This window comes from Vitis vinifera, chromosome 13, assembly GCF_030704535.1.
Source record: "Vitis vinifera cultivar Pinot Noir 40024 chromosome 13, ASM3070453v1".
Lineage (NCBI taxonomy): Eukaryota > Viridiplantae > Streptophyta > Magnoliopsida > Vitales > Vitaceae > Vitis > Vitis vinifera.
In genome coordinates, this window is record NC_081817.1 from 19,295,579 (window position 1) to 19,318,891 (window position 23,313).

The 23,313-nt window shown below is 28.9% G+C and overlaps 1 protein-coding gene across 1 annotated transcript; it reads left to right on the forward strand.

Moving 5' to 3' along the window:
* Positions 1-11,306: 11,306 nt before the first annotated feature.
* Positions 11,307-23,252, forward strand: LOC104881247 (ankyrin repeat-containing protein At5g02620). Its single transcript, XM_010660734.2, has 5 exons — positions 11,307-11,435; positions 20,310-20,997; positions 21,737-22,266; positions 22,652-23,100; positions 23,204-23,252. The coding sequence occupies exons 1-5, from the start codon at positions 11,307-11,309 to the stop codon at positions 23,250-23,252; spliced, it is 1,845 nt and encodes a 614-aa protein (XP_010659036.2).
* The last annotated feature ends 61 nt before the right edge of the window (positions 23,253-23,313 follow it).

The window sequence follows — 23,313 nt, forward strand, 5'->3', positions numbered from 1 at the left end:
GTATCTCTTGAGGATTGTAAAGGGTGCTTGGAGCCAAAAGTCCAAGAGGGTGGATTGGAACCATAGTCCAATAGTATTGCTTGAAGGCTTGGTTTGAAAGCCTTGAAATAATGAAACCTCAAGCTTGGGATTGAAGTTAGAGGAGAGTGGACGTAGGCCGAGTTGTGCCAAACCACTATAAAAATCTTATGTTTGCATTCTCTCTTCCTTATTCTCTTAATTAATATGCAATTGTTTTATATTTTTTTTTATTATATATTTGCATATAATTATTTCTTGCCTTCACATAATTTAAATTTACAAAAAGAGACAGTCACCCTATTCACCCTCCCTCTAGAGTGATTACCATAGGTTGAATTAAACTATTTTTCTAACATTTATAAAATTGGAAAAAGATGTAGGAATAAGGAAAGAATGAAAAATTTATTATGGGAATTTTTGAATTGAGAGAGCTAAAGTTTCTTTTCTTAACTATATTTTTAAGGATTAAAAATATTTTCCATAAATATTTATTTTTGGGAATCCTTGAAGAATGAAAAATTTCCTAATTAAATAAGATGCTCTCAAGTTTTAAAAATCGTATAGATTTGAAGTTCCTTGTTAAACTAGAATTTCCAATTTGGAAAATAAATATTATGAAATTTTTTGTATGAGCTAATTTATCATTAAAGAATATTACGAAAAAAAGTTCAAGGAATCTTCTAATTTCATGGAAATAAATTTCTTTGAATGTTTTTAAGATAAAATATTTATTAAGTGGAATAGAGAATTTTTATGAAAATAGTGTTAAAAATTTGAGAGTAGGATTTTTTTATTAACTTATCAAAAATACTCTTATAAAAATTTTAAAAATTTTAAGTTTACATTCTTCCATTACATTGAGTTTCTAATTAGGAAATTAATATTCTTGGAAATTTTCATAGAAGGTAATTTATTCATCAATATAATTACTAAGGTTTCAAAGCTCTTAATTAACTCAAAAGATTAAGTAGGAGAGTGCTATAGACAATCCCATAAATTCCAAGATCAAGTCCATCTCGATTTGGGCCATCACCACCCCAACAGTGGGCTGAGCCAAGGTATTAAGGGATATGTATTTTCTTAACGATGAGACTAAATATGTTAGTAGTAGGAGCAACCACTTCAATGATGAGGTTCTTTAATTGGTAATAATGATGTCAAAGATCTTGATTATACACTTAAAATATAAAAGTGACTTACCCATCATAAGGGCTTTCGTGGACTAAGGGTTAAACTAAAAGATACGTTGATCTTGCCTTAAGGATATTCTAAGTTTAAGGTAAAGAGATCAATTTCAAAGGGTTTTTTACCTAGTAAATGATTTGTATTCCTAAGAGCTCTACATTTGCTAATCTATTGTTTGACTTGAATGCTTTATGTTAAATATATGGTTATATTCCTTGTAATTATCATGTCTACTATTGTTATTATTGTCATTCTCACAGTTAATATTGGCATCTATAAGGTAATTTTGTATACTTTTTGTTTGAATTAATGTGTATTTGAGTTTGTGGGTGGTTTTTCACGAATATCATTTCCTCTTTGTGTGATTGAATTTTTTTTTGTTTGTCATTATTAAAAGGAAATTTTAAATGCTAAAATGGAAGAACTACCTATTCACCCCCTCTAGGTGAGTTCATAACAAGATCTTTAACTTTTACTCCCTTTAGAAACTAAAAATTATCACACTGCATTTGATTTGGTCATTTTACATTGAATCATGATGTTTACATTCAAAATAAAAATAAAATAATTAATTAGGTTACAACTCCTAACAATTCAATTGTTGGCATGGCTAAACAAGTAGTAAGTTTTCTTTCTTTAATAATAAGAATACAATCTCATTAAAATGACAATCTTAAAAAAATCTTAAACACTTCAATTGTCATGGGTTTAAGATATCATATAATAGATAGAAAATCAAAGCATAACTAAATCTCAAGTTTTTGTTGCGAACCCTTTTTAGTCAATCGTATGAATGCAGTTGGTACATATACTACATAAATAGAGATTTGTAAATTGGGAGATATTTGATTATTTTTCAAATACAAGTTATGAGGACAAGTATTCATTATCAACTAGGTTGAATGTGGATTAAAATCGTAACATGCATAATAGCATATCTTTAGGTAGAAGTATATAATGTAGTTTTCATTAGTAAGAGTCAAATAATTAATTGAAGGCATTCAATAAGAGATTTTGCCAAGACATTTTGGGTATGAGTGTAAATAATTGGATGTTTAATATCAATCATGACTGTTTTACAATAATTAATGAATATTTAAATGGTAAATTTACTAGTATTATCAAGACATATTATTTAGATCAAATTATTTGGAATTGTGTTTGTTAGAAGAATAAGTTAAGAAATTAGCAATTATTTTTCTCCATATATATCTGATTTCTCCTACCATATTTTTCCTTTCTTGTAAAAGCTGACCCATGGTTCTTGTACCAAGAATCTGAGTAAATTCCATATAGGAACCTTAGGTATATTCCATATAGGACTCTTGCAATCAGATTGCTTGATTTTAGGGATTTTTTATTTTATTTTATAGGTAAACTAATTTAGGGGATCTCATAAGTCATTATTTGTATATATGTATTGTAAATTAGAATGTAAAGATATACGGGAGATTATTTTTCATCATGTTATCAAAGACAAAAGTTTGACTCTGCCTAGATTTGTAGAGCCTTCATTGTTTGGTCACATATAGCCTTCATTGTTGTAACTTGTTTCCTCTTTTAACCAATCTTTGTTGTTGGTTCCTTAGTTCCCATTATAATTCCTCCAAGGTCATCTCTTGTTTACTCCAAAAAAAAAAAAAAAAAAAAAAAATCCAGAAACCCTATTGTTTTTTCCTTAAAATGTTTGAAACTAGTGAAAATACACCATTCTCTCAAACAACCCTACCCTTCAATCCCTTCTTTACACTCCAAACCTTACCATCTTTATCTACCCGTTATAATGATAACCCTACATTCCAAATTACCACTCAAAAACTCAATGGCCAAAATTTCCTACAATGGTCCCAATTAGCCAAACTTTTCATTAAAAGTAAAGGGAAGATGAGCTATACCATAGGTGCCAAATCAAAATCTAACTCCAACGATCGACGATATGAATTATGGGATGAGGAAAATTTCATGGTTAGGTCTTGGCTACTACACTCCATGCAACTAGAGATTAGCCAAACATACTTGTTTTTCTCCATCGCCAAAGAAATTTGGGATGCCATCAATCAAATGTATTCTAAGATTGGAATAACAACACAAAAATATGAGTTGAAGTGCTGAATTCATGCTACAAAGCAAGGAAGTTGGTTTGTCATTGAATATTAAAATAAATTGCAAAGCCTATAGTTGGAATTAGATCATTACCAACACATAGAAATGGTAGTTGTTAAAGACACTACTAGATTAAAAAAGATAATAGAGCAAGAGAGAGTATTTGAATTCTTGGTTGGTCTTAATCCTGAATTAGAACAAGTAAGAGTACAAATATTGGGGAAAAAACCTCTTCCATCCATTTCGGAGGTTTATGCCTATGTGATTAGAGAAGAAAGTTGTCGAGTTGTGATGTTAGGAGACTATACTTAAGAAAATTTAGCACTAGCTACTGTTGGAAATTTTAGTTGATGGGATCCAAAGTAGAAGGAAGAAAACCAAAGGATAAAGATTCACTTTGGTGTAATTATTGTCACATACCAAGACATAAACATGAATCTTGCTAGAAACTTCGTCGTAAACACAATTAGGAAGTGAAGAGGGAAACAATAGAGAAGGAAAACCTGTCACAAGATCTGTACAGGTGCATCAAGCTGCCATCATTGATGTCTCTCATGAAAAGATCCTTACTATTGAACAAGAACGTATTTTACTCAACAAGGAGCATTATGAAAAGTTGAAAACGCTTCTCAACCATCTTGGCACACGTGTTGAGTTTCCAACTGCAAAAACCGCCTCGTGCTCTTTCGTCCAAATAGGTAGTATCGAAGCTTTAAGTGCCTTCAAGGATTGTTTATCAAGCATTTGTATCATTGATTATGGTATTACTAACCATATGACCAGTCACACCATTTTTTTTCTCCAATTATATAATAATTTGAAGTAGGCCAAAAGTAAAGGTTGTTGATGACACTTTTTCTTCCATAATTGGTCAAGGCATAGCCTCCATCACTCATTTGACCCTGCAAAATGTGTTACATGTTCCAAACTTGTCTGTTAGTAAAATCACTAAAGATTTGAATTGCTTTGTAACATTTACCTCTTCTCATTGTGTTTTTCAGGACCAAATAATGGGTAGGATGATTGGGCATGGTGAAAGGAAAGATGGACTTTACTACCTTAATACACATTGGAAGATTGGTGATTCTATCCCATAAGCTCTTATTACCACCAACAATACCTCAAAAGTTGATCAAATATGGTTATAACACAAACGGTTATGGAAAGACACTCCCACCATTCTCACCATTCCTAGGAAAAATTCTTGACAACTTATCTTCCATTCCTCCAATTTTTTATTTCTTATTGGAAAAACCACACGATGGTGTTTTGCAAGTTCACAAATCTCATAATGAAAATCATGGGATTTAGTTTTGCCAAACAATCTAAAGACAAGCTTGACCCAAGAGCTCTTAGGTGTGTCTTCCTTGGATATTCTTCCAATAAAAAAGGATATAAGTGCTACCATCCACCCACAAAAAGGTTATATATCACCATGGATATTACCTTCTTTGAGAGTCAACCATATTTCACACACACTTATCTTTAAGGGGAGATGAGATGAATGAAAAATAAGTTATCAGAAATTTTTCCCAGGAAAGGTGGGAATGATGGGGGTATCCTTCCACAACCGGTTAATGTGCTAAATGTCTTTACCTTAATCATATCAAGTTCCCCTACTATCCAAGATTTTTCAAACCCAGAATTTTCAAAATTTGCACCAATACTCCTTATTGTCCAAGATATTGCAACCCTGGAATTTTCATATTCTTTCTTGTTTTAGCCCTAGAATTTTCAAATTCTGCACCAACACTCCTTGTTGTTCCAAATGTTCTAGCCTTGGATTCATCTAATGAATCAGCTAGTGAACATAAGAAATTCCAACAAACTCTTAACGAAAAGTTGATTGTAGAAAATTTGCCCACTGAAATTCCAACCAATGAACTTAAGATTTAGTTCAAAGAAAAGGAATACATGTTGCCAACAAACACCTTTAAACTAAAAGTGTATTCGAGGAAGGGAAAATCTATAACATGCTTTCATATCCTATCATCCAACCCTGAATCAGGTAATGAAAATAATCATTCTAATGTCTATAATGATTTGTATTAGCCCATTGCATTGAGGAAAGACAACAGAAAATGCACTCTGCATCCTATTTCAAATTTTACCTCATTATATCATTAATCATCTACATACTGAGCCTTTATTACCCAAATTTCTTTTGTTGAAATTCCAAACACAATCCAAGATGCACTTAGAGATGAGAATTGAAACAAATCAATTAATAAGGAAATGTAAGCCTTGGAAAAAAAAAAAAGACTTGGTATATAGTTGAGCTTCCCAAAGGAAAGAAAATAGTAGGTTGTAAGTGGATTTTCACAATTAAATACAAGGTTGATGAGATAATAGAAAAGTATAAGTCTAGATTTGTAGCTAAGGGATTTACCCAAACTTATGACATTGACTAGCAAGAGACCTTTGCACTAGTGGTAAAAATGAACACTATTCATATTCTATTGTCTTTAATTGCTAATCTTGATTGGTCTTTGTGGTAATTTGATGTGAAGAATGCTTTCTTACATGGTGACTTAGAAGAAGAGGTATACATGGACACTCCACCGAGGTTTGGTGACAAGGCTTGGAAAAACAAAGTCGACAAGCTTAAGAAGTTTCTTTATGGATTTAAACAATCTCCAAGAGCATGGTTTGGGAGATATATAAAATCAATGATAAGAATAAACTACCATCCAAGTCAAAGAGACCACACATTGTTTATCAAACACAACTCCTTTGGTAAGTTAATGGCCTTGATAGTTTATGTGGATGACATTATTGTTACTGGAAATGACGAGGAGGAAATTCAAAGACTAAAAACTTATTTGTCTAATGAATTTGAGATCAAGGATCTAGGGAGTCTTAAATATTTCCTTGTGAATGAAGTGGCATGTTAAAAAAGGGGAATATTTATTTCCTAACAAAAATATATCCTCGATGTGCTAAGAGAGACATGGATACTAGGATGCAAACCAATAGAGACTCTGATTGAGCTAAATCATAAATTGTGAGGAAAAATAGAGGATGATATGGTAGACCGCGACCTCTATCAAAGATTGGTAGGGAAAAGTAATTTGTTTATCTCATACTCGACTCGACATTGCATATGCTATAGGTGTAGTAAGCCAATTCATGCATTCACCACATGAATCTCACATGGTGGCAATATATAGAATCCTTTGTTACTTAAAGTCTACACTAGGCAATGAAATCTTATTTAAGAAGACATGAAATATGGAATTGGAAACTTATAGTGATGTTGATTAGGCTGGATCAATTGTTGATATAAGGTCAACTTCTGGGTATTGACCTTTTTAGGAGGAAATCTAGTTACTTAAAGAAGTAAAAAGCAACCAGTGGTGGTTAGATCTAGTGTAGAAACTGAGTTTAGGGCCATGGCCCAAGGGATTTGTGAACTACTCTGGATAAAGATCATTCTTACTGACCTTGAAATCACTTTGAAAGAACCCATCATGAGGTTATATTATGATAACCAAGATGCTATAAATATAACCCATAACCCCGTTCATCATATGATCGAACCAAGTATGTGGAAATAAATCGACATTTCATCAAAGAAAAACCTTATAGTGGGCAGATTTGCACTCTGTATGTGCCATATTCTAAACAGTTGGCATATATACTAACAAAAGGCCTGCTAAGTTCAACTTTTTATACAATCTTAGGCAAGCTAAGAAGGTAAAATATTTTCGCACCAGCTTGAGAGGGGAGTGTTAGAAGAATAAGCCAAGAAATTAACAATTATTATTTTTTTTCTCTCTCTCTCTCTCTCTCTCTCTCTCTCTCTCTCTCTCTCTCTATATATATATATATATCTTATTTCTCCTACCATATTTTTCCTTTCTTATAAAAGTTCATTCATGATTTCTGTACCAAGAATCTGAGTAAATTCCATAGGAACTTTAGGTAAATTTCCACATAGGACTCTTGCAATCAGATTGCTTGATTTTAAGGATTTTTATTTTTATTTTTTTTGGGTAGACTAATTTAGGGGATCTCATTAGTCATTCTTTGTATATATGTATTATAAATCAAAAAGTAAAGATATACGAGAGATTATTCTTCATCAGTGTTTGTAATTGGATTATTCAAGCAAAGTGTCTAGCAAAGGCTATATCACAAATAGAAAAATAACAAACATTTGACCACCTATTAATGAAGTGTCTAGCAAAGGCTATATCACAAATAGAAAAGATAACAAACATTTGACCACCTATTAATGACATCTATTGATACTTTAAAATAAGGAATGGCCTAGAGTAGAGACAAACATTTGGAACTTTTCCTATATATGCTTTTTAATGGTAGAGTCTAAACATCAAAGAAAAGTCTTGCAAAACTTTAAAACTTGATGAATATATAAAAAAAAACTACAGTTTCAGGTCTTTTTTTTTTCCACTTTGAATTTCGTTTAAAAAATTAGATATGGTCTAGTGGAGGAGTTAGAAAATAAGTTGAGGGACACAAATAATAATTTATTTTCAGAGGGAATAAAGAAAAAAATCAAAAATCAATTGAATAATTGTGTGATAAATGAGGTTGTCTTACAAACCAAAGGGCATACATTCAAATCCTTATACATTCAAGTCATTAGGCATCATCCAAACATCGTTGAGAAATAAAGAGATAATAAAACTAAGCAAATGTAAAACTAAAAGGTAAAAAATTTATTCAAGCACCATCAAATTAATTAACCGTGATAATCTAGCTGGAACCAAAGTACAAAATATAATAGTAGACAAGAAAACTAAGGGTTTGTTTGACAATTGTTTTCGAGAATAGTTTTCTATTCTTTATAACAAAAAAACAAGAAAATATGTTTGATAATTATAAATTGTTTTCTAGTAAAAGTTATTAAAGAATAGAAAATAAGGTGTTTTTAGAATATTTTTAATTGTTTTCTATTGTTTTCACTCGTTTTCTGAGAGTTGTTTTAAAAAATTATTATATAAACATGAATGAAGTATTGAATATAAAAATTATTTTCAAAGTATATTAAAAATATTTCAAATTTTTAAACAAACTTCGTTTTACAAAACACATAAAATAATTTTAAAAAACTATTCTCAAAAACTGTTTTTCAGAACTATTTTTAAAAACAATTACCAAATTCACCCCAATATATTCCCATCACCATACTTGCTCACATATAAAATAAGTTACAACTTAAACTAATGAAGAGTAGAAAATGAAACTTATATATTTCCATCACCATACCCGCTCACTGAAAGGAATCTTCAAGCCTACACATTACTTTTGAATGCTCTTTTGGCATTTCCTCCATTATTTTATAATATGAGATTAATAATTATCATTAAAAAATTAAATTAATATTTTTTTGAAAGCAATATATTCCCACCTCCATACCTGCTCACATGTAAAATATCTTACTACCTAAACTGTTGAAAGGAATCTTCAAGCCTACACACTTTTTTTGATTGCTCTTGTATGGTGTAAGATTAATAATCATTATTAATCAATTAAATTAATTATTTGTCTTTCAAATTCAAATTCAATTAGACTTTTCTGAATTTATGAAATATTCTTAAAAAAATATGTGAACAGTAACAAGATGAAAATATAGGACACTTTTAATTACAAGGTGGAGCATAACCCATCAAGAATAAAAATGCATATAATATAATATAATATTTTAACTCTGAGTTCTCTTCCATTTATGATTTTATTTTTTAATTTACAAATAATTTTTAAAAACAAGTTTTATAAAATATGACCAAACGGTCCATATTTTCCTTTTGTTTTTAAAAACGGGTGAAAATAACTTTTACTTATTCTCTAAAAATTATTCTCCATTTTATTTTGTTTTTAAAAATTGTTTCTAGAAAAAAAATGATAAAACGATATTAAAAAATTTTAAAAATAGTTTTCTATTTATAAAAATAGAAAACTGTTTTTAAATCACATGACCAAACAGACTCTTAATTACATATTATTTTTATCACCTTACTAAATAACATATGATAATTGGAGAAGGAAAATATATACAATCATAATTTGTGTATATATCCAGTTCATCGAGGCAACATTCATAATAAATTTATGACACTGCTCTTTTGATGTTGACAACTTATGGTAATAAAAGTAAGGGTTGAGTCTCATTACACTGATAAAAGATTTTTATTTTATTTTATGTAGACAACAAAAAGAAACTACTAACAAGTAGATGTCATGTATAGATACTATGATTTTGTATCAAATTCTAATTTCACTATCTTTGACATAATTTGGTAGGTGAGAAATTGGGGTTAGGTAATTATATATCTTAACATTTTTCAATGTTTTCAAAATCACATTCATCATTAGACCAAAAAAGTTATTTATTCCCGGTTCAATGGTCATATATCTTAAAAATATTTTTTTTATTTTTATTTATTTATTATTTATTTTATGTAGACAACGAAAAGAAACTATTAACAAGTAGATGTCATGTATAGATACCATGATTTTGTATCAAATTCTAATTTCATTATCTTTGACCTAAATTTGGTAGGTGAGAAATGGGGGTTAGGTAATCATATATCTTAAAATTTTTCAATGTTTTCAAAATCGCATTCATCATCAGACCAAAAAAGTTATTTATTCAAGTTCAATGGTCAGAATGGTGGTTGAAGTGCGGTCCAATGGGTGATATCATAAATATACTTTATTATTTAAAATATATTTTTTTATATTTGATATTAGCAAATCTAAGTATAAATATATTAATATTTTAAATTTTATTAAATGAAATATGTATAATATTGAAATGCGAATATATTAAAAAACAAAAGGAAATTTAATTATTCAATTTTTAACTAATTTTATTATTTGATAAAATATTATAATATTTATATTTAATATTATAAATTTTTCTAGAAACAAATATAGATTTTTTTTATTTGCTATACTAAACAACAAAAAGTGTACGTAGCCAAGTGGTACCCATGACCTTTGCTCAGTTTAAGGTTCAGGTTCAAATTTCTTAAACTAAATTACCAATCCCAGACGAGATGTGGACAAGAACAAAGACATCCTTATATTCATAACTCATTTGAGCCATAAGCATGGTTGGTGAATTCAAGGTGTAGCCCACTAAGTGATGATATAAGTTGAGTGTTTTTCCCTAAAAACCATTAAATGGAACGTTACACTTTTACTTGGGCTTGATGATGAAAGAAGAGAGGGGCCGTTTGGTTCGGACGATTTAGGCGGTTTATGATCGATTTGATCATATTGAAACAAGCTCATTTCATATTGTTTAAGACTTAACCGTCTAAGAGGTAATGACTAATCCATCAAGCTCATTTCATATTGAAAGTTTTTCAACCGCCCGACCTCCATTCTTTACGGGAATTGATTATTCCTATTGGAAAGGAAAAATGTCTTGGTTTTTAAAATCTATTAATCTTGATCTATGGGATGTCATTGAAGATGGTCCCCACATTCCTTCAAAATTAGAAAATGGAGTGATGGTTCCAAAACCTAAATAAGAATGTAATGAGCTTGACAAAAAGAAAGTTCAATTAAATGCCAAAGCCGTCTATATCTTATATTGTGCTATTGATAGAAATGAATTTAATCGTGTTTGGCAATGTAAGTCGGCTAAAGAAATTTGGAGACTATTAGACATCACTCATGAAGGAAACAACCAAGTTAAAGAGTCTAGAATCAACATCCTTGTGCATGATTATGAATTATTTTCTATGAAGGATTTTGAATCTATTATAGATATGTTTTCTAGGTTCATGGTGATTATGAATAAACTTGAAGCCTTGGGAAAGACCTATATCGGAGTAGAGAAAGTCATGAAGATTTTAAGGTCTCTACCAAAGAAATGGGAAACAAAAGTGACGGCTATTCAAGAAGCAAAAGATCTCACCAAACTCTTAGTTGAAAAACTCATTGGGTCACTCATGACTTATGAGATAAATTAGAACAATCATAAAAGAGTTGAAGAAAATAAGAAAAGTATAGCATTTATGGCTTCAACAAATGATGATGAAGAGGAAGAGAGTGAACGTGAAAGTGATGAAGACTCCAAGGAAGAAGAATGCACAAATGAGGATGCCAACATGTGCTTCATGGCTTTGGAGGAACATGAAGATGAGGTAAATTCCAACTCTAACTATAATGAGTTTCAAGATGAACTTCAAGAATTATAATTTGATCTTGAAAAACTTAGGTTCAAAAATGTATCTCTCAAGAAAAAGATTTCTTATCTTCAAAATGAGCTCAATGAGCTTAAGGAAAAATTTGAAAATATTGAGAAGGCAAAAATCTCTTTTGAAAAGAAAAATGAGGAGTTGAAAAAGAAAAATGAATGGTTAATATCCTTTCTACAAAAATTCTTAAATGGTAAAAAAACTTTTGATATGATTTTGGCAAGTCAAAAGTGCATTTTTGATAAAAATTGGCTAGGTTACAAGCCTTCCAAAAATAAAAAATATTTCAAGAATTATTTTGTAAAGGAAGCCTCTAGTTTTTCACCTTCAACTATTTGCAATCTTTGTGGAAGAGGAGGTCACATTAGTGATAATTGTCCCTTAAGAAAATCTCCTCATGTTCTTCAAAACTCTAAATTATTTTAGATTCAAAATGGAGGAAAGGCTAACCCTCTAGGACCCAAAAAGATATGGGTACCAAAGGTTACTTAATTTGTTTTGTAGGGATCCATGCAAGAAGGAGGATAAGCTTACCTTGGAAAGAATGCATTGATAATATTGGTAATGGTATCCCTTCTAAAGCTTAATTTGCAATATCATTTTATCATTTTGCTAACACTTGGTATAATTTTTGTTAATAATATAACATTTGGTATCACATTGATAAAATTGCTATAATTGTTAAACCAAGGTTTGGATTAAAAAGAATTTTTTTTTATAAACCTAGGTAAAATTGAATCATCATATGCTTGTATACTCTAATAGTGTTATTTAATGCATGTTATAGGTAAAATTGAATCATCATATGCTCTAATAGTGTTATTTAATGCATGTTATATATTTTTTTGAATGCATATGTTCTCCCTTATATATTTTCCAAATCATGCTTTAAATTGGGAATGCTATGAGGTTAAGCAATCTTTTATTTGGAAAATATTTTCAAATGAAAAATGGGGAGATTTATTTTCATGAGAAATTATATTATGCTTATTTTTTATTTTTTTAACTTTTGATATCATGTGATTCCCCTTAATATGCTTTATTAAGACTTTTTGTTGATGACAAAAAGGGGGAAAAGTAATGGTAGGTTGCTAACTTGAGAAACATATCCATATTGATCATAATTGCTTGTATCATATTTAATAATAATATCTTGCCAATTGCTAAATTGCTTTTTATGTTATTTATGTCTGATTATATCATTTTGAGCACCCTTAATATACTCCTTGAAGTTTCTAAACTTTAATATTTTCTATATTCAAAGGAGCATATATTGAAGGGGAGTTTTTTAGCAACCTTGGTTTTGTCATCATAAAAAATGGGGAGATTATGAAAACAAGGTTTGGTTAATCTCGGTTTTGATGATAACAAAATAAGGTTTAAATATTCCTTGGGAATGAAGTGGCATGTTCAAAACGGGGAATATTTATTTCCCAACAAAAATATATCCTCGATGTGCTAAGGGAGACATGGATACTAGGATGCAAACCGATAGAGACTCTGATTGAGCAAAATCATAACTTGTGAGGAAAAATAGAGGATGATATGGTAGACTGCGACCTCTATCAAAGATTGGTAGGGAAAAGTCATTTGTTTATCTCATACTCGACTAGACATTGCATATGTTATAGGTGTAGTAAGCCAATTCATGCATTCACCACATGAATCTCACATGGTGGCAATCTATAGAATCCTTTGTTACTTAAAGTCTACACTAGGCAATGGAATCTTATTTAAGAAGACAGGAAATATGGAATTGGAAGCTTACAATGATGTTGATTAGGCTGGATCAATTGTCGATAGAAGGTCAACTTCTGGATATTGACCTTTTTAGGAGGAAATCTAGTTACTTAAAGAAGTAAAAAGCAACCAGTGGTGGTTAGATCTAGCGTAGAAATTGAGTTTAGGGCCATGACCTAAGGGATTTGTGAACTACTATAGATAAAGATCATTCTTACTGACCTTAACATCACTTTGAAAGAACCCATCATGAGGTTATATTATGATAACCAAGCTGCTATAAATATAACCCATAACCCGTTCATCATATGATCGAACCAAGCATGTGCAAATAGATTGACATTTCATCAAAGAAAAACCTTATAGTGGGCTGATTTGCACTCCGTATGTGCCATATTCTAAACAGTTGGCATATATACTAACAAAGGGCCTACTAAGTACAACTTTTTATACAATCTTAGGCAAGCTAAGAAGGCAAAATATTTTTGCACCAACTTGAGAGGGGAGTGTTAGAAGAATAAGCTAAGAAATTAACAATTATTTCTCTCTCTCTCTCTCTCGATATATATATATATATATATATATATATATGATTTCTCCTACCATATTTTTCCTTTTATAACTCCTACCATATTTTTCCTTTCTTATAAAAGTTGATCCATGATTTCTGTACCAAGAATCTGAGTAAATTCCATAGGAACTTTAGGTAAATTTCCACACAGGGCTCTTATAATCAGATTGCTTGATTTTAAGGATTTTTAGTTTTATTTTTATTTTAGGTAGACTAATTTAGGGGATCTCATTAGTCATTCTTTGTATATATGTATTGTAAATCAAAATGTAAAGATATCCGAGATATTATTTTTCATCAGTGTTCGTAATTAGATTATTCAAGCAAAGTGTCTAGCAAAGGCTATATCACAAATAGAAAAGATAACAAACATTTGACCACCTATTAATGACATCTATTGATACTTTAAAATAAGGAATGGCATATAGTAGAGACAAACATTTGGAACTTTTCCTATATATGTTTTTTAATGGTAGAGTCAAAACATCAAAGAAAAGTCTTGCAAAACTTTAAAACTTGATGAATATATAAAAAACAACTACATTTCAGGTCATTTTTTTTTCCACTTTGAATTTCGTTTAAAAATTAGATATGGTCTAGTGGAGGAGTTAGAAAATAAGTTGAGGGACACAAATAATAATTTATTTTCAGAGGGAATAAAGAAAAAATAAAAAATCAATTGAATAACTGTGTGATAAATGAGGTTGTCTTATAAACCAAAGGGCAGACATTCAAATCCTTATACATTCAAGTCATTAGGCATCATCCAAGCATCGTTGAGAAATAAAGAGATAATAAAACTAAGCAAATGTAAAATTAAAAGGTAAAAAATTTATTCAAGCACCATCAAATTAATTAACCGTGATAATCTAGCTGGAACCAAAGTACAAAATAAAATAGTAGACAAGGAAACTAAGGGTTTGTTTGATAATTGTTTTCGAAAATAGTTTTCTATTCTTTATAACAAAAAAACAAGAAAATATGTTTGATAATTATAAATTGTTTTCTAGTAAAAGTTATTAAAGAATAGAAAATAAGGTGTTTATAGAACATTTTTAATTGTTTTCTATTGGTTTCACTTATTTTCTAAGAGTTAATTTAAAAAGTAATTATATAAACATGAATGAAGTACTGAATATAAAAATTATTTTCAAAACATATTAAAAATATTTCAAATTTTTAAACAAACTTTGTTTTACAAAACACATAAAATAATTTTAAAAAACCATTCTCAAAAACTGTTTTTCAAAACTATTTTTAAAAACAATTACCAAATTCACCCCAATATATTCCCATCACCATACTTGCTCACATATAAAATAAGTTAAAACTTAAACTCATGAAGAGTAGAAAATGAAACTTACATATTTCCATCACCATACCTGCTCACTGAAAGGAATCTTCAAGCCTACACATTACTTTTGAATGCTCTTTTGGCATTTCCTCCATTATTTTATAATATGAGATTAATAATTATCATTAAACAATTAAATTAATATTTTTTTTAAAGTAATATATTCCCACCTCCATACCTGCTCACATGTAAAATATCTTACTACCTAAACTGTTGAAAGGAATCTTCAAGCCTACACACTCTTTTTGACTGCTCTTGTATGGTGTAAGATTAATAATCACTATTAATAAATTAATTAATTATTTTTCCTTCAAATTCAAATTCAATCAGACATTTCTAAATTTATGAAATATTCTTAAAAAAATATGTGAACAGTAACAAGATGAAAATATACAGACATTGGACACTTTTAATTACAAGGTGGAGCATAACCCATCAAGAATAAAAATGCATATAATATAATATAATTTTTTAACTCTGAGTTCTCTTCCATTCATGATTTTATTTTTTAACTTAAAAATAATTTTTAAAAACAAGTTTTATAAAATATGACAAACGGTCCATATTTTCCTTTTGTTTTTAAAAACGGGTAAAAATAACTTCCTTATTCTCTAAAAATTATTCTCCGTTTCATTTTGTTTTTAGCTTTTAGTTTAACATTTTGTTTCTAGAAAAAAATGACAAAATAATATTAGAAAATTTTAAAAATAATTTTCTATTTTTAAAAATAGAAAACTATTTTTAAATCACACATGATCAAACAGACTCTTAATTACATATTATTTTTATCACCTTACTAAATATAATTGGAGAAAGAAAATCTATACAATCATAGTTTATGTGTATATATCCAGTTCATCGAGGAAAAAAATTGCAAACATATGGAAACATTCATAATAAATTTATGACACTGCTCTTTTGATGTTGACAACTTAAGGTAATAAAAGTAAGGGTCGAGTCTCATTACACTAATAAAAGATTTTTTTATTTTTTATTATTTTATGTAGACAACAAAAAGAAACTACTAACAAGTAGATGTCACCATGATTTTGTATCAAATTCTAATTTCACTATCTTTGACCTAAATTTGGTAGGTGAGAAATTGGGGTTAGGTAATCATATATCTTAACATTTTTCAATGTTTTCAAAATCACATTTATCATTAGACCAAAAAAGTTATTTAGTCACGATTCAATGGTCATATATCTTAAAAGATTTTTTTTATTTTTATATTTTTTTGGTTTTTTATTTATTTTATGTAGATAGCAAAAAGAAACTACTAACAAGTAGATGTCACCATGATTTTGTATCAAATTCGAATTTCACTATCTTTGACCTAAATTTGGTAGGTGAGAAATGGGGGTTAGGTAATCATATATCTTAACATTTTTCAATGTTTTCAAAATCACATTTATCATCACACCAAAAAATTATTTATTTACAGTTCAATGGTCAAAATGGTGGTTTGGTGGTTGAAGTGCGGTCCAATGGGTGATATCATAAATATACTTTATTATTTAAAATATATTTTTTATATTTGATATTAGCAAATCTAAGTATAAATATTAATATTTTAAATTTTATTAAATGAAATATGTATAATATTCAAATGTGAATATATTAAAAAATAAAAGGAAATTTAATTATTTAATTTTAACTATAATAAATATTAGATTTGCTTTATATTTAATATTATAAAGTTTTCTAGAAACAAATATAGATTTTTTTATTTGCTATACTAAACAACAAAAAGTGTACGTAGCCAAAAGGTACCCATGACCTTTGCTCAGTTTAAGGTTCGGGTTCAAATTTCTTAAACTAAATTACCAATCCTAGATCAGATGTGGACAAGAACAAGGACATCCTTATATTCATAACTCATATGAGCCATGAGCATGGTTGGTGAATTCAAGGTGTAGCCCACTAAGTGATGATATAAGTTGAGTGTTTTTCCCTAAAAACCATTAAGGGGGTGTTTGGTACATTGGAATAGGGAGTGAAAATAAAAATTTTGTTTCCATTTCTATTTCTTAGTGGAATGGAATGAATTTGATGATTTCATTTTTAGCATTTGGATGAATTTATGAATGCAAAATTAGAATGATTATTTGTTTTCATTTCAATGTTTGATAATAATAGGAATAGAAATGAAAAAGAAATAAATTTACAATAATATCTTTACATATAATTTAAAATAATTTTTTATTTTTATTTTTATTTTAAAAAAATAAAATTTGAGAGGTTTTTTGTTATTAAATAATAAGACTAAAAAAATATATATACTCAATAAAAAAAAAATTAACCATAAAAAAATCATATAACCCTAATGTACAAATATTCAATTATTATTTTTATTAAAAATTTGAATAATTTATCATGTTTAAGTAGTTATAAAATTATATTTTACTAAAAAAAAATATTATTTATTATAATATTTAAATGTTACAAAATATTATAATAATAAGAAAATATTATTAAGAAAATATTCTTGGGCTTGATGATGAAAGAAGAGAGGGGCCGTTTGGTTTGGACGATTTAGGCGGTTTATGATCGATTCAATCCATCTTAAAGCAATTTAAGAGAGGGATATGACTGATCATTTTCTTTAAAGTTAGGTTAGGAGATGTAAGCCCAATTTGGTAATTGTTTTTAAAAATAGATTTTGATAATAAGAAAATGAAAAAATATTTTTTTATTCTTAAAAATAATAGATAAGGTGTTTACAAAGATAATATATTTTAAATGTTTTTACTTATATTTTTTGGGGAAATTATGTAAAGGTTCACTCCAAAAAAAAAAAAAAAAAAAATTTTTATGAACTTTTAAAAAGTAATATGGGAAGCTGCACTCTAATAATAACAAACAAAATTCCGGGATTGTCCTTTACTTTTTCTCTCTTCCACTGTCAACTATCATACCTTTTTCCTTTTTTTCTTATTTATTGATTTTTTATTTTTAAATTTACATGACAATTGAAAAAACTCATTATTGTTATTTTTTTAATAAGAAAATTGACATGTGGCAATCAATCATGGCACATGGTTTTTTTTTTTCAATCATATGCTTATCAATGTTTTTAAACTTGACATGTGGCCATCAAAATGCAACATTATTTTTGTTTTTTTGTTTCCTCTTTCTTCATTTTACCTTTTGACTTTTTTATTTTATTTTATAATATGTCACTAACACATTCCAATAAAATATTTTTAATTTCATTTTTTTTCACTCATTCATTTTTTTTATTTTAATTATTTATGAATATTTTAAATATATAATAATAATAATAACAATATATAATAAGTCATTAATAAGAAAAATTTAATATAAAAATAAATACATAATAAACAAATTTAACTTTTTTACTTATAAAAATGTAAATTGTTTTAACATTTTTTCTTGATTAGAATGTTTAATGATTTTAATTAAAGAAGATAAAAACTTGGTTGTGGTTATACCATTTTGATTTGTTAAAATTTTTAATTTTTTATTATACAAGATAAAAATAAAATATATTTTTCATAAAGATTTGTATTTAATCATTTATATTAGTTTTCTTTTAATTTTATTGAAAATTAATTTTTTTTTGCATATCTTAGCATAAACCAAATAACAATTATATATCATTCCTACTATAGTGATACTTTTAATACACATTAGTGTTACTTGTTTCATAAAGGAGTGATACTTTTTTTTTTTTTTTTTTTTTGTGAAAATCAAAGAAGAGTGGTACATCATTCCCATCACCCTGGTACTATTAATATATTTTAGTGTTACTTTTTTCATAAAAGAGTAGGTTTTTATTTTTTATTATTTATTTATTTTTTATTTTTTTTATTTTTATAGAAAAGTGTGGTATTCTCTTTTCCAAGAGTTACGTTGATGGATGCACAACAAAAATTTTAATTTTTAACAAAATTAAGAGAAAATAATATAAATGATTAAATACATTTTTTTAATGAAAAATATATTTTATTTTTATTTTATATAAATATTTTTTTTAAAATTTTAACAAAGCAAAATGTTAAATGTTAAAACTACGACTAAGTTTTTATTTTTTTAAAATTAAAATTATTAAATATTTTAACCCAAAAAAAAGTTTAAACTGTTGTCAAGTTAAATCTACAAGAAAAAAATTAAAATCATAATCATCTGATTTTCACATGAAAATTAAAAAAATATTAAAAATGTAATAAAATTTATAAAATAAAAAATCTTGTATTTTAGGAATATAAAAAATCTTATGTTGTAAATCTCTAAATGTATTCTTATGTATTTATTTTTATATTAAATTTGTTCTCATTAATAATTTAATATATATTATTATTTTATGTTTAAAATGTTCATAAATAATTAAAATAAATAAATATGAAAATATAAAATTGTGGAAAAATTTGAAATTTAAAATTTTTTATGAAGTCAACATATTAACAAAAATAAAAAATGTGGAAGTATTATGGAAGGAAAAAAAAAAAGAAAAAAAAGAATCATATGACATGATTGGTTGCCACATGTCAATTTTTTTTTTCTAATATTAATCATAACTGGTGATATGGATGATGTAAAAGCTCAAAAAAAAAAAAAAAAAAAAAATTGGTGGTAGTTGGCTGCTGGAATTTGAATGATGAGGGTTAGACGATAGTTTTGACATGTTAAAGGATTTTTTATTATTGTAGTGCATGTTTTGAGGGTTATTTTCCCCAAAACGAAGAAACTTCAAAAACAAAAGGTCAAAGTTTCAAAAAATTTCTTTATTTTTAGAAAACACCATTACGTAATTCTCCCTTATTTTAAAAAATAATTATACATAGAGAAGAATTAAAAATAAAATATTATATATAAAATTTATATTAAAAATATAAAAAGAAGGAAAAAACATTATGTTTCAAACAAACTTTTCTTCGGTAAAATATTATACAACAGTTATGAAAATTATTATTAAAAACTGTTTTCGTTATGCCGTCACTACCTTGACATCCTTGGGGTGGTAGTATAAATATGCACAAACATACCACGACTTTGGCAAGAATTTGAGTTTTATCACAGCTGTAGAGGACAATAACATTGCTGATTAATTGCTCAAACACAAATGGATGAGTTCAGTTCCAACCAGGCTACAGATTCACATACCCTTCACTTGAATTCCAATTCCAACCAGGTTGCTGCTGACGATGCTACCCAAACCCAAACCCAAACCCAGATCAGGAGCCAGTCTGCAGCTGGGGATGGCAGCCAAGCGGAGATCATAACCATGGATGCAAGTTTATACAAGGCCGCAGCAGATGGTTACATCCATGCCCTCCAGCAATTCCCAGAAGTTGATCTTCAGACACAGTTAAGCCCCAAAGAGAATTCCGTCCTCCATATTGCAGCCCAATTCGGTCAGCTTCGCTGTGTTAAATGGATGCTTGAATTTCCTTGGTGTTCATCGCTACTGCATCGGCAAAATCTGAAAGGGGACACTCCACTTCACCTTGCAGCAAGGGAAGGGCATTTGCTGGTGCTGAGAGCTCTCATGGATGCTGCAAAACTGCTTCCCCTGGATATTGAAAGTGGGATTGGAGCAGAAAAGGCGATGTTGAGGTTGACCAATAAAGGGGGCGACACAGCCTTGCATGAGGCAGTCCGGTATAATCATTCTGAGGTGGTCAAGTTCTTGATTATGGAAGATCCAGAGTTCGCCTATAGTGAAAATATTGACGGTGGGACTCCTCTTTACATGGCTGCAGAGAGGGGATTTGGTAAATTGGTTGAAATAATCATAGACAACACTCATACTTTCCCAGGTTACACTGGCTTCACCGGTAGAACTGTTTTACATGCTGCTGTAATTCATAATAACACAGGTAGAGTGCGTTTTTCAGTGTTTTTTTTTATAAATATTTTTAGTAGAAGTGTTTTTAAATAAAGGCATAGCTAAAATATTTGTAGTGGAAGAGTTTTCTCTAAAAGTGATAATGACACTGGCAAAGTATGTTTAATAGTGTTTTTCTTGGAGTTTTTATGAGAAACATTTTCTCTTTATTTGTCTTTAGGAAATTCACCCATCAAATGTTTATCTAATATCACTATAAGTGAATTTTCAATATCTTAAAATTTTTTAAATTTTGTTAGACAGAATTTTTTCAAAAATATTTTTTAGACTAAAAGTACTTTTTTAAAACACATGCCAAACGAAGCTGTAATGTGCATGTTGTGATTTACAATATAAAAGTTAAACGAGTGTGTTTGATAGTGTTTCTATTGAAAGTGTTTTTAATGGAACTACTTTTTCTAAAAGTGTTTTTAAGAAAATAACCTCTTCAAGCATTTTTCCCAAAAACATTATAAGTAATTTTATAATGTTATAATTAATTTTTAAAAATTTTAAAAGTATTTTTAAATTTTCTTAAACACATTTTTTTTTAAAATATTTTCTAAGTTAAAAACATTTTCTAGAATAGTTGGCTAACAAATTAAAAAATATATTATTTTTCTCTTCTTTTGTGTATCCTTACATACATTTAGATAGAAATTTATTATTTCTTTGCTTAAACCTATTATCATTAGAGTTTTGTATTCATTTATTAATTAATATCACCTCAGAAATGACAAAGAAGATACTGGAATGGAAGCCAGCACTGACAAAAGAAGTGGATGAGAACGGATGGTCTCCTCTTCACTGTGCTGCATGCAGAGGCTGTAATACAACAATAATAAGGCAATTGTTAGACAAGTCAGATAAGTCTGTACCCTACCTTAGGATCAAAGATGGCAACTTAACGGCCCTTCATATAGCGGCAAGGCATGGGCGTATGAAGATAGTAGAGATACTGGCATCACACTCTCCAGACTGTTGTGAGCAGGTTGATGATAAGGGAAACAATGTTTTCCATTTTGCCATGATGAAAAGGAAGGCATATGCTTCTGGTGATCTCTTAAGGAATAGGTGGTTGAGAGTGACTGGACTTATAAACGAGAAAGATGGTGAGGGAGACACTCCCTTGCACCTCCTCGCGTCTCACCAAGTTTTTGACCCCCCTTTTGTTTGGGATGATAAAGTGGACAGAATGGCCTTCAACAATCAGAGATTCACAGCTATGGACATATATTCTAAGGCCAAGAACGCCTGCATTGTAATTCTCTTTCTCTAGCTAAATTATTTTCCTTTATTTATCATTTTCTAACACTTGTCTTGTGTAGTAATGCCATGTTTTAAACTAATTTATTTTCTAAAACAATTTTCTTTCTTGGTTTTTTGATAATTAGAAAATAAAAAACAAAATAGAGTACATGGTAGTTTTAGAGAATTTTTTTTTATAATTATTTTCACTTGTTTTCCAATGATTATTTTAAAAAATAATTAAAAAATATTAAAAATATGTTGAGAACATTTTAAATTCTCAAACATATTTAATTAAAAATACAAAAAATAGTTCTTAACATTTTAGGTTTCAAGACTATTTTAAAAAACAATTTCCAAACAATGCCTAATGTTGTTTTGTTTTTATCAAATTTCAGTACCTTATTCACCAATACTTTGGTGAAATTAGTGTGACTCATATTGGACCCAAGAGGTGGCAAGAGGTTACAAAGGGAGACGACGATAGCGGTAGAAGCCAAGGCAATGAAGGAAACAACCAAGACACCTCTAACTTGATTAAGAGAAAAGGTGAAACCCATCTGATAGTAGCGGCACTCATAGCAACGGTAACTTTTGCAGCGGGTTTCACCCTGCCTGGTGGTTATAATCAGAGTAATGGCATGGCAATCCTATCAAAGAAAGCAGCCTTCAAAGCATTTGTGGTGATGGATACCATAGCAATGGTGCTCTCCGTATCTGCCGTATTCTATTATCTTTTCATGTCATTGCATTCGAGAAAGGTGTTCCTTGACAAACACATAATTCGTGGCTTTTTGCTTACCATGTTTGCTATGGTAGCAATGGTGGTTGCTTTCATGACGGGCTTGTATGCTGTGCTGCCACACTCCTCGTGGATTCCAATTTTTATTTGTATCTTCTGTTGCTGCTTTTTCTTCTCCTTTTGTTCTGGATGGAGACTATTTTTCCAGGTGCATAAAGTCAGGATTCGCTTCAGCAAGAAATCTGGAGCTATTTTAAGAGTCTCTTGGTAATTTATTGTTTTTCGGTTTTTTATGATGTCATTGACAATGCTTTATTT

What these genes read in the sequence shown, in the direction of transcription:
- LOC104881247 (XM_010660734.2), top strand. Translation starts at nt 11,307, where the DNA reads ATGGCTTCAACAAATGATGATGAAGAGGAAGAGAGTGAACGTGAAAGT. An exon ending in TGGAGGAACATGAAGATGAG is followed by an intron (nt 11,436 to 20,309) that starts GTAAATTCCAAC and finishes AATTCCAACCAG; the next exon opens with GTTGCTGCTGACGATGCTAC. An exon ending in TGTAATTCATAATAACACAG is followed by an intron (nt 20,998 to 21,736) that starts GTAGAGTGCGTT and finishes ATATCACCTCAG; the next exon opens with AAATGACAAAGAAGATACTG.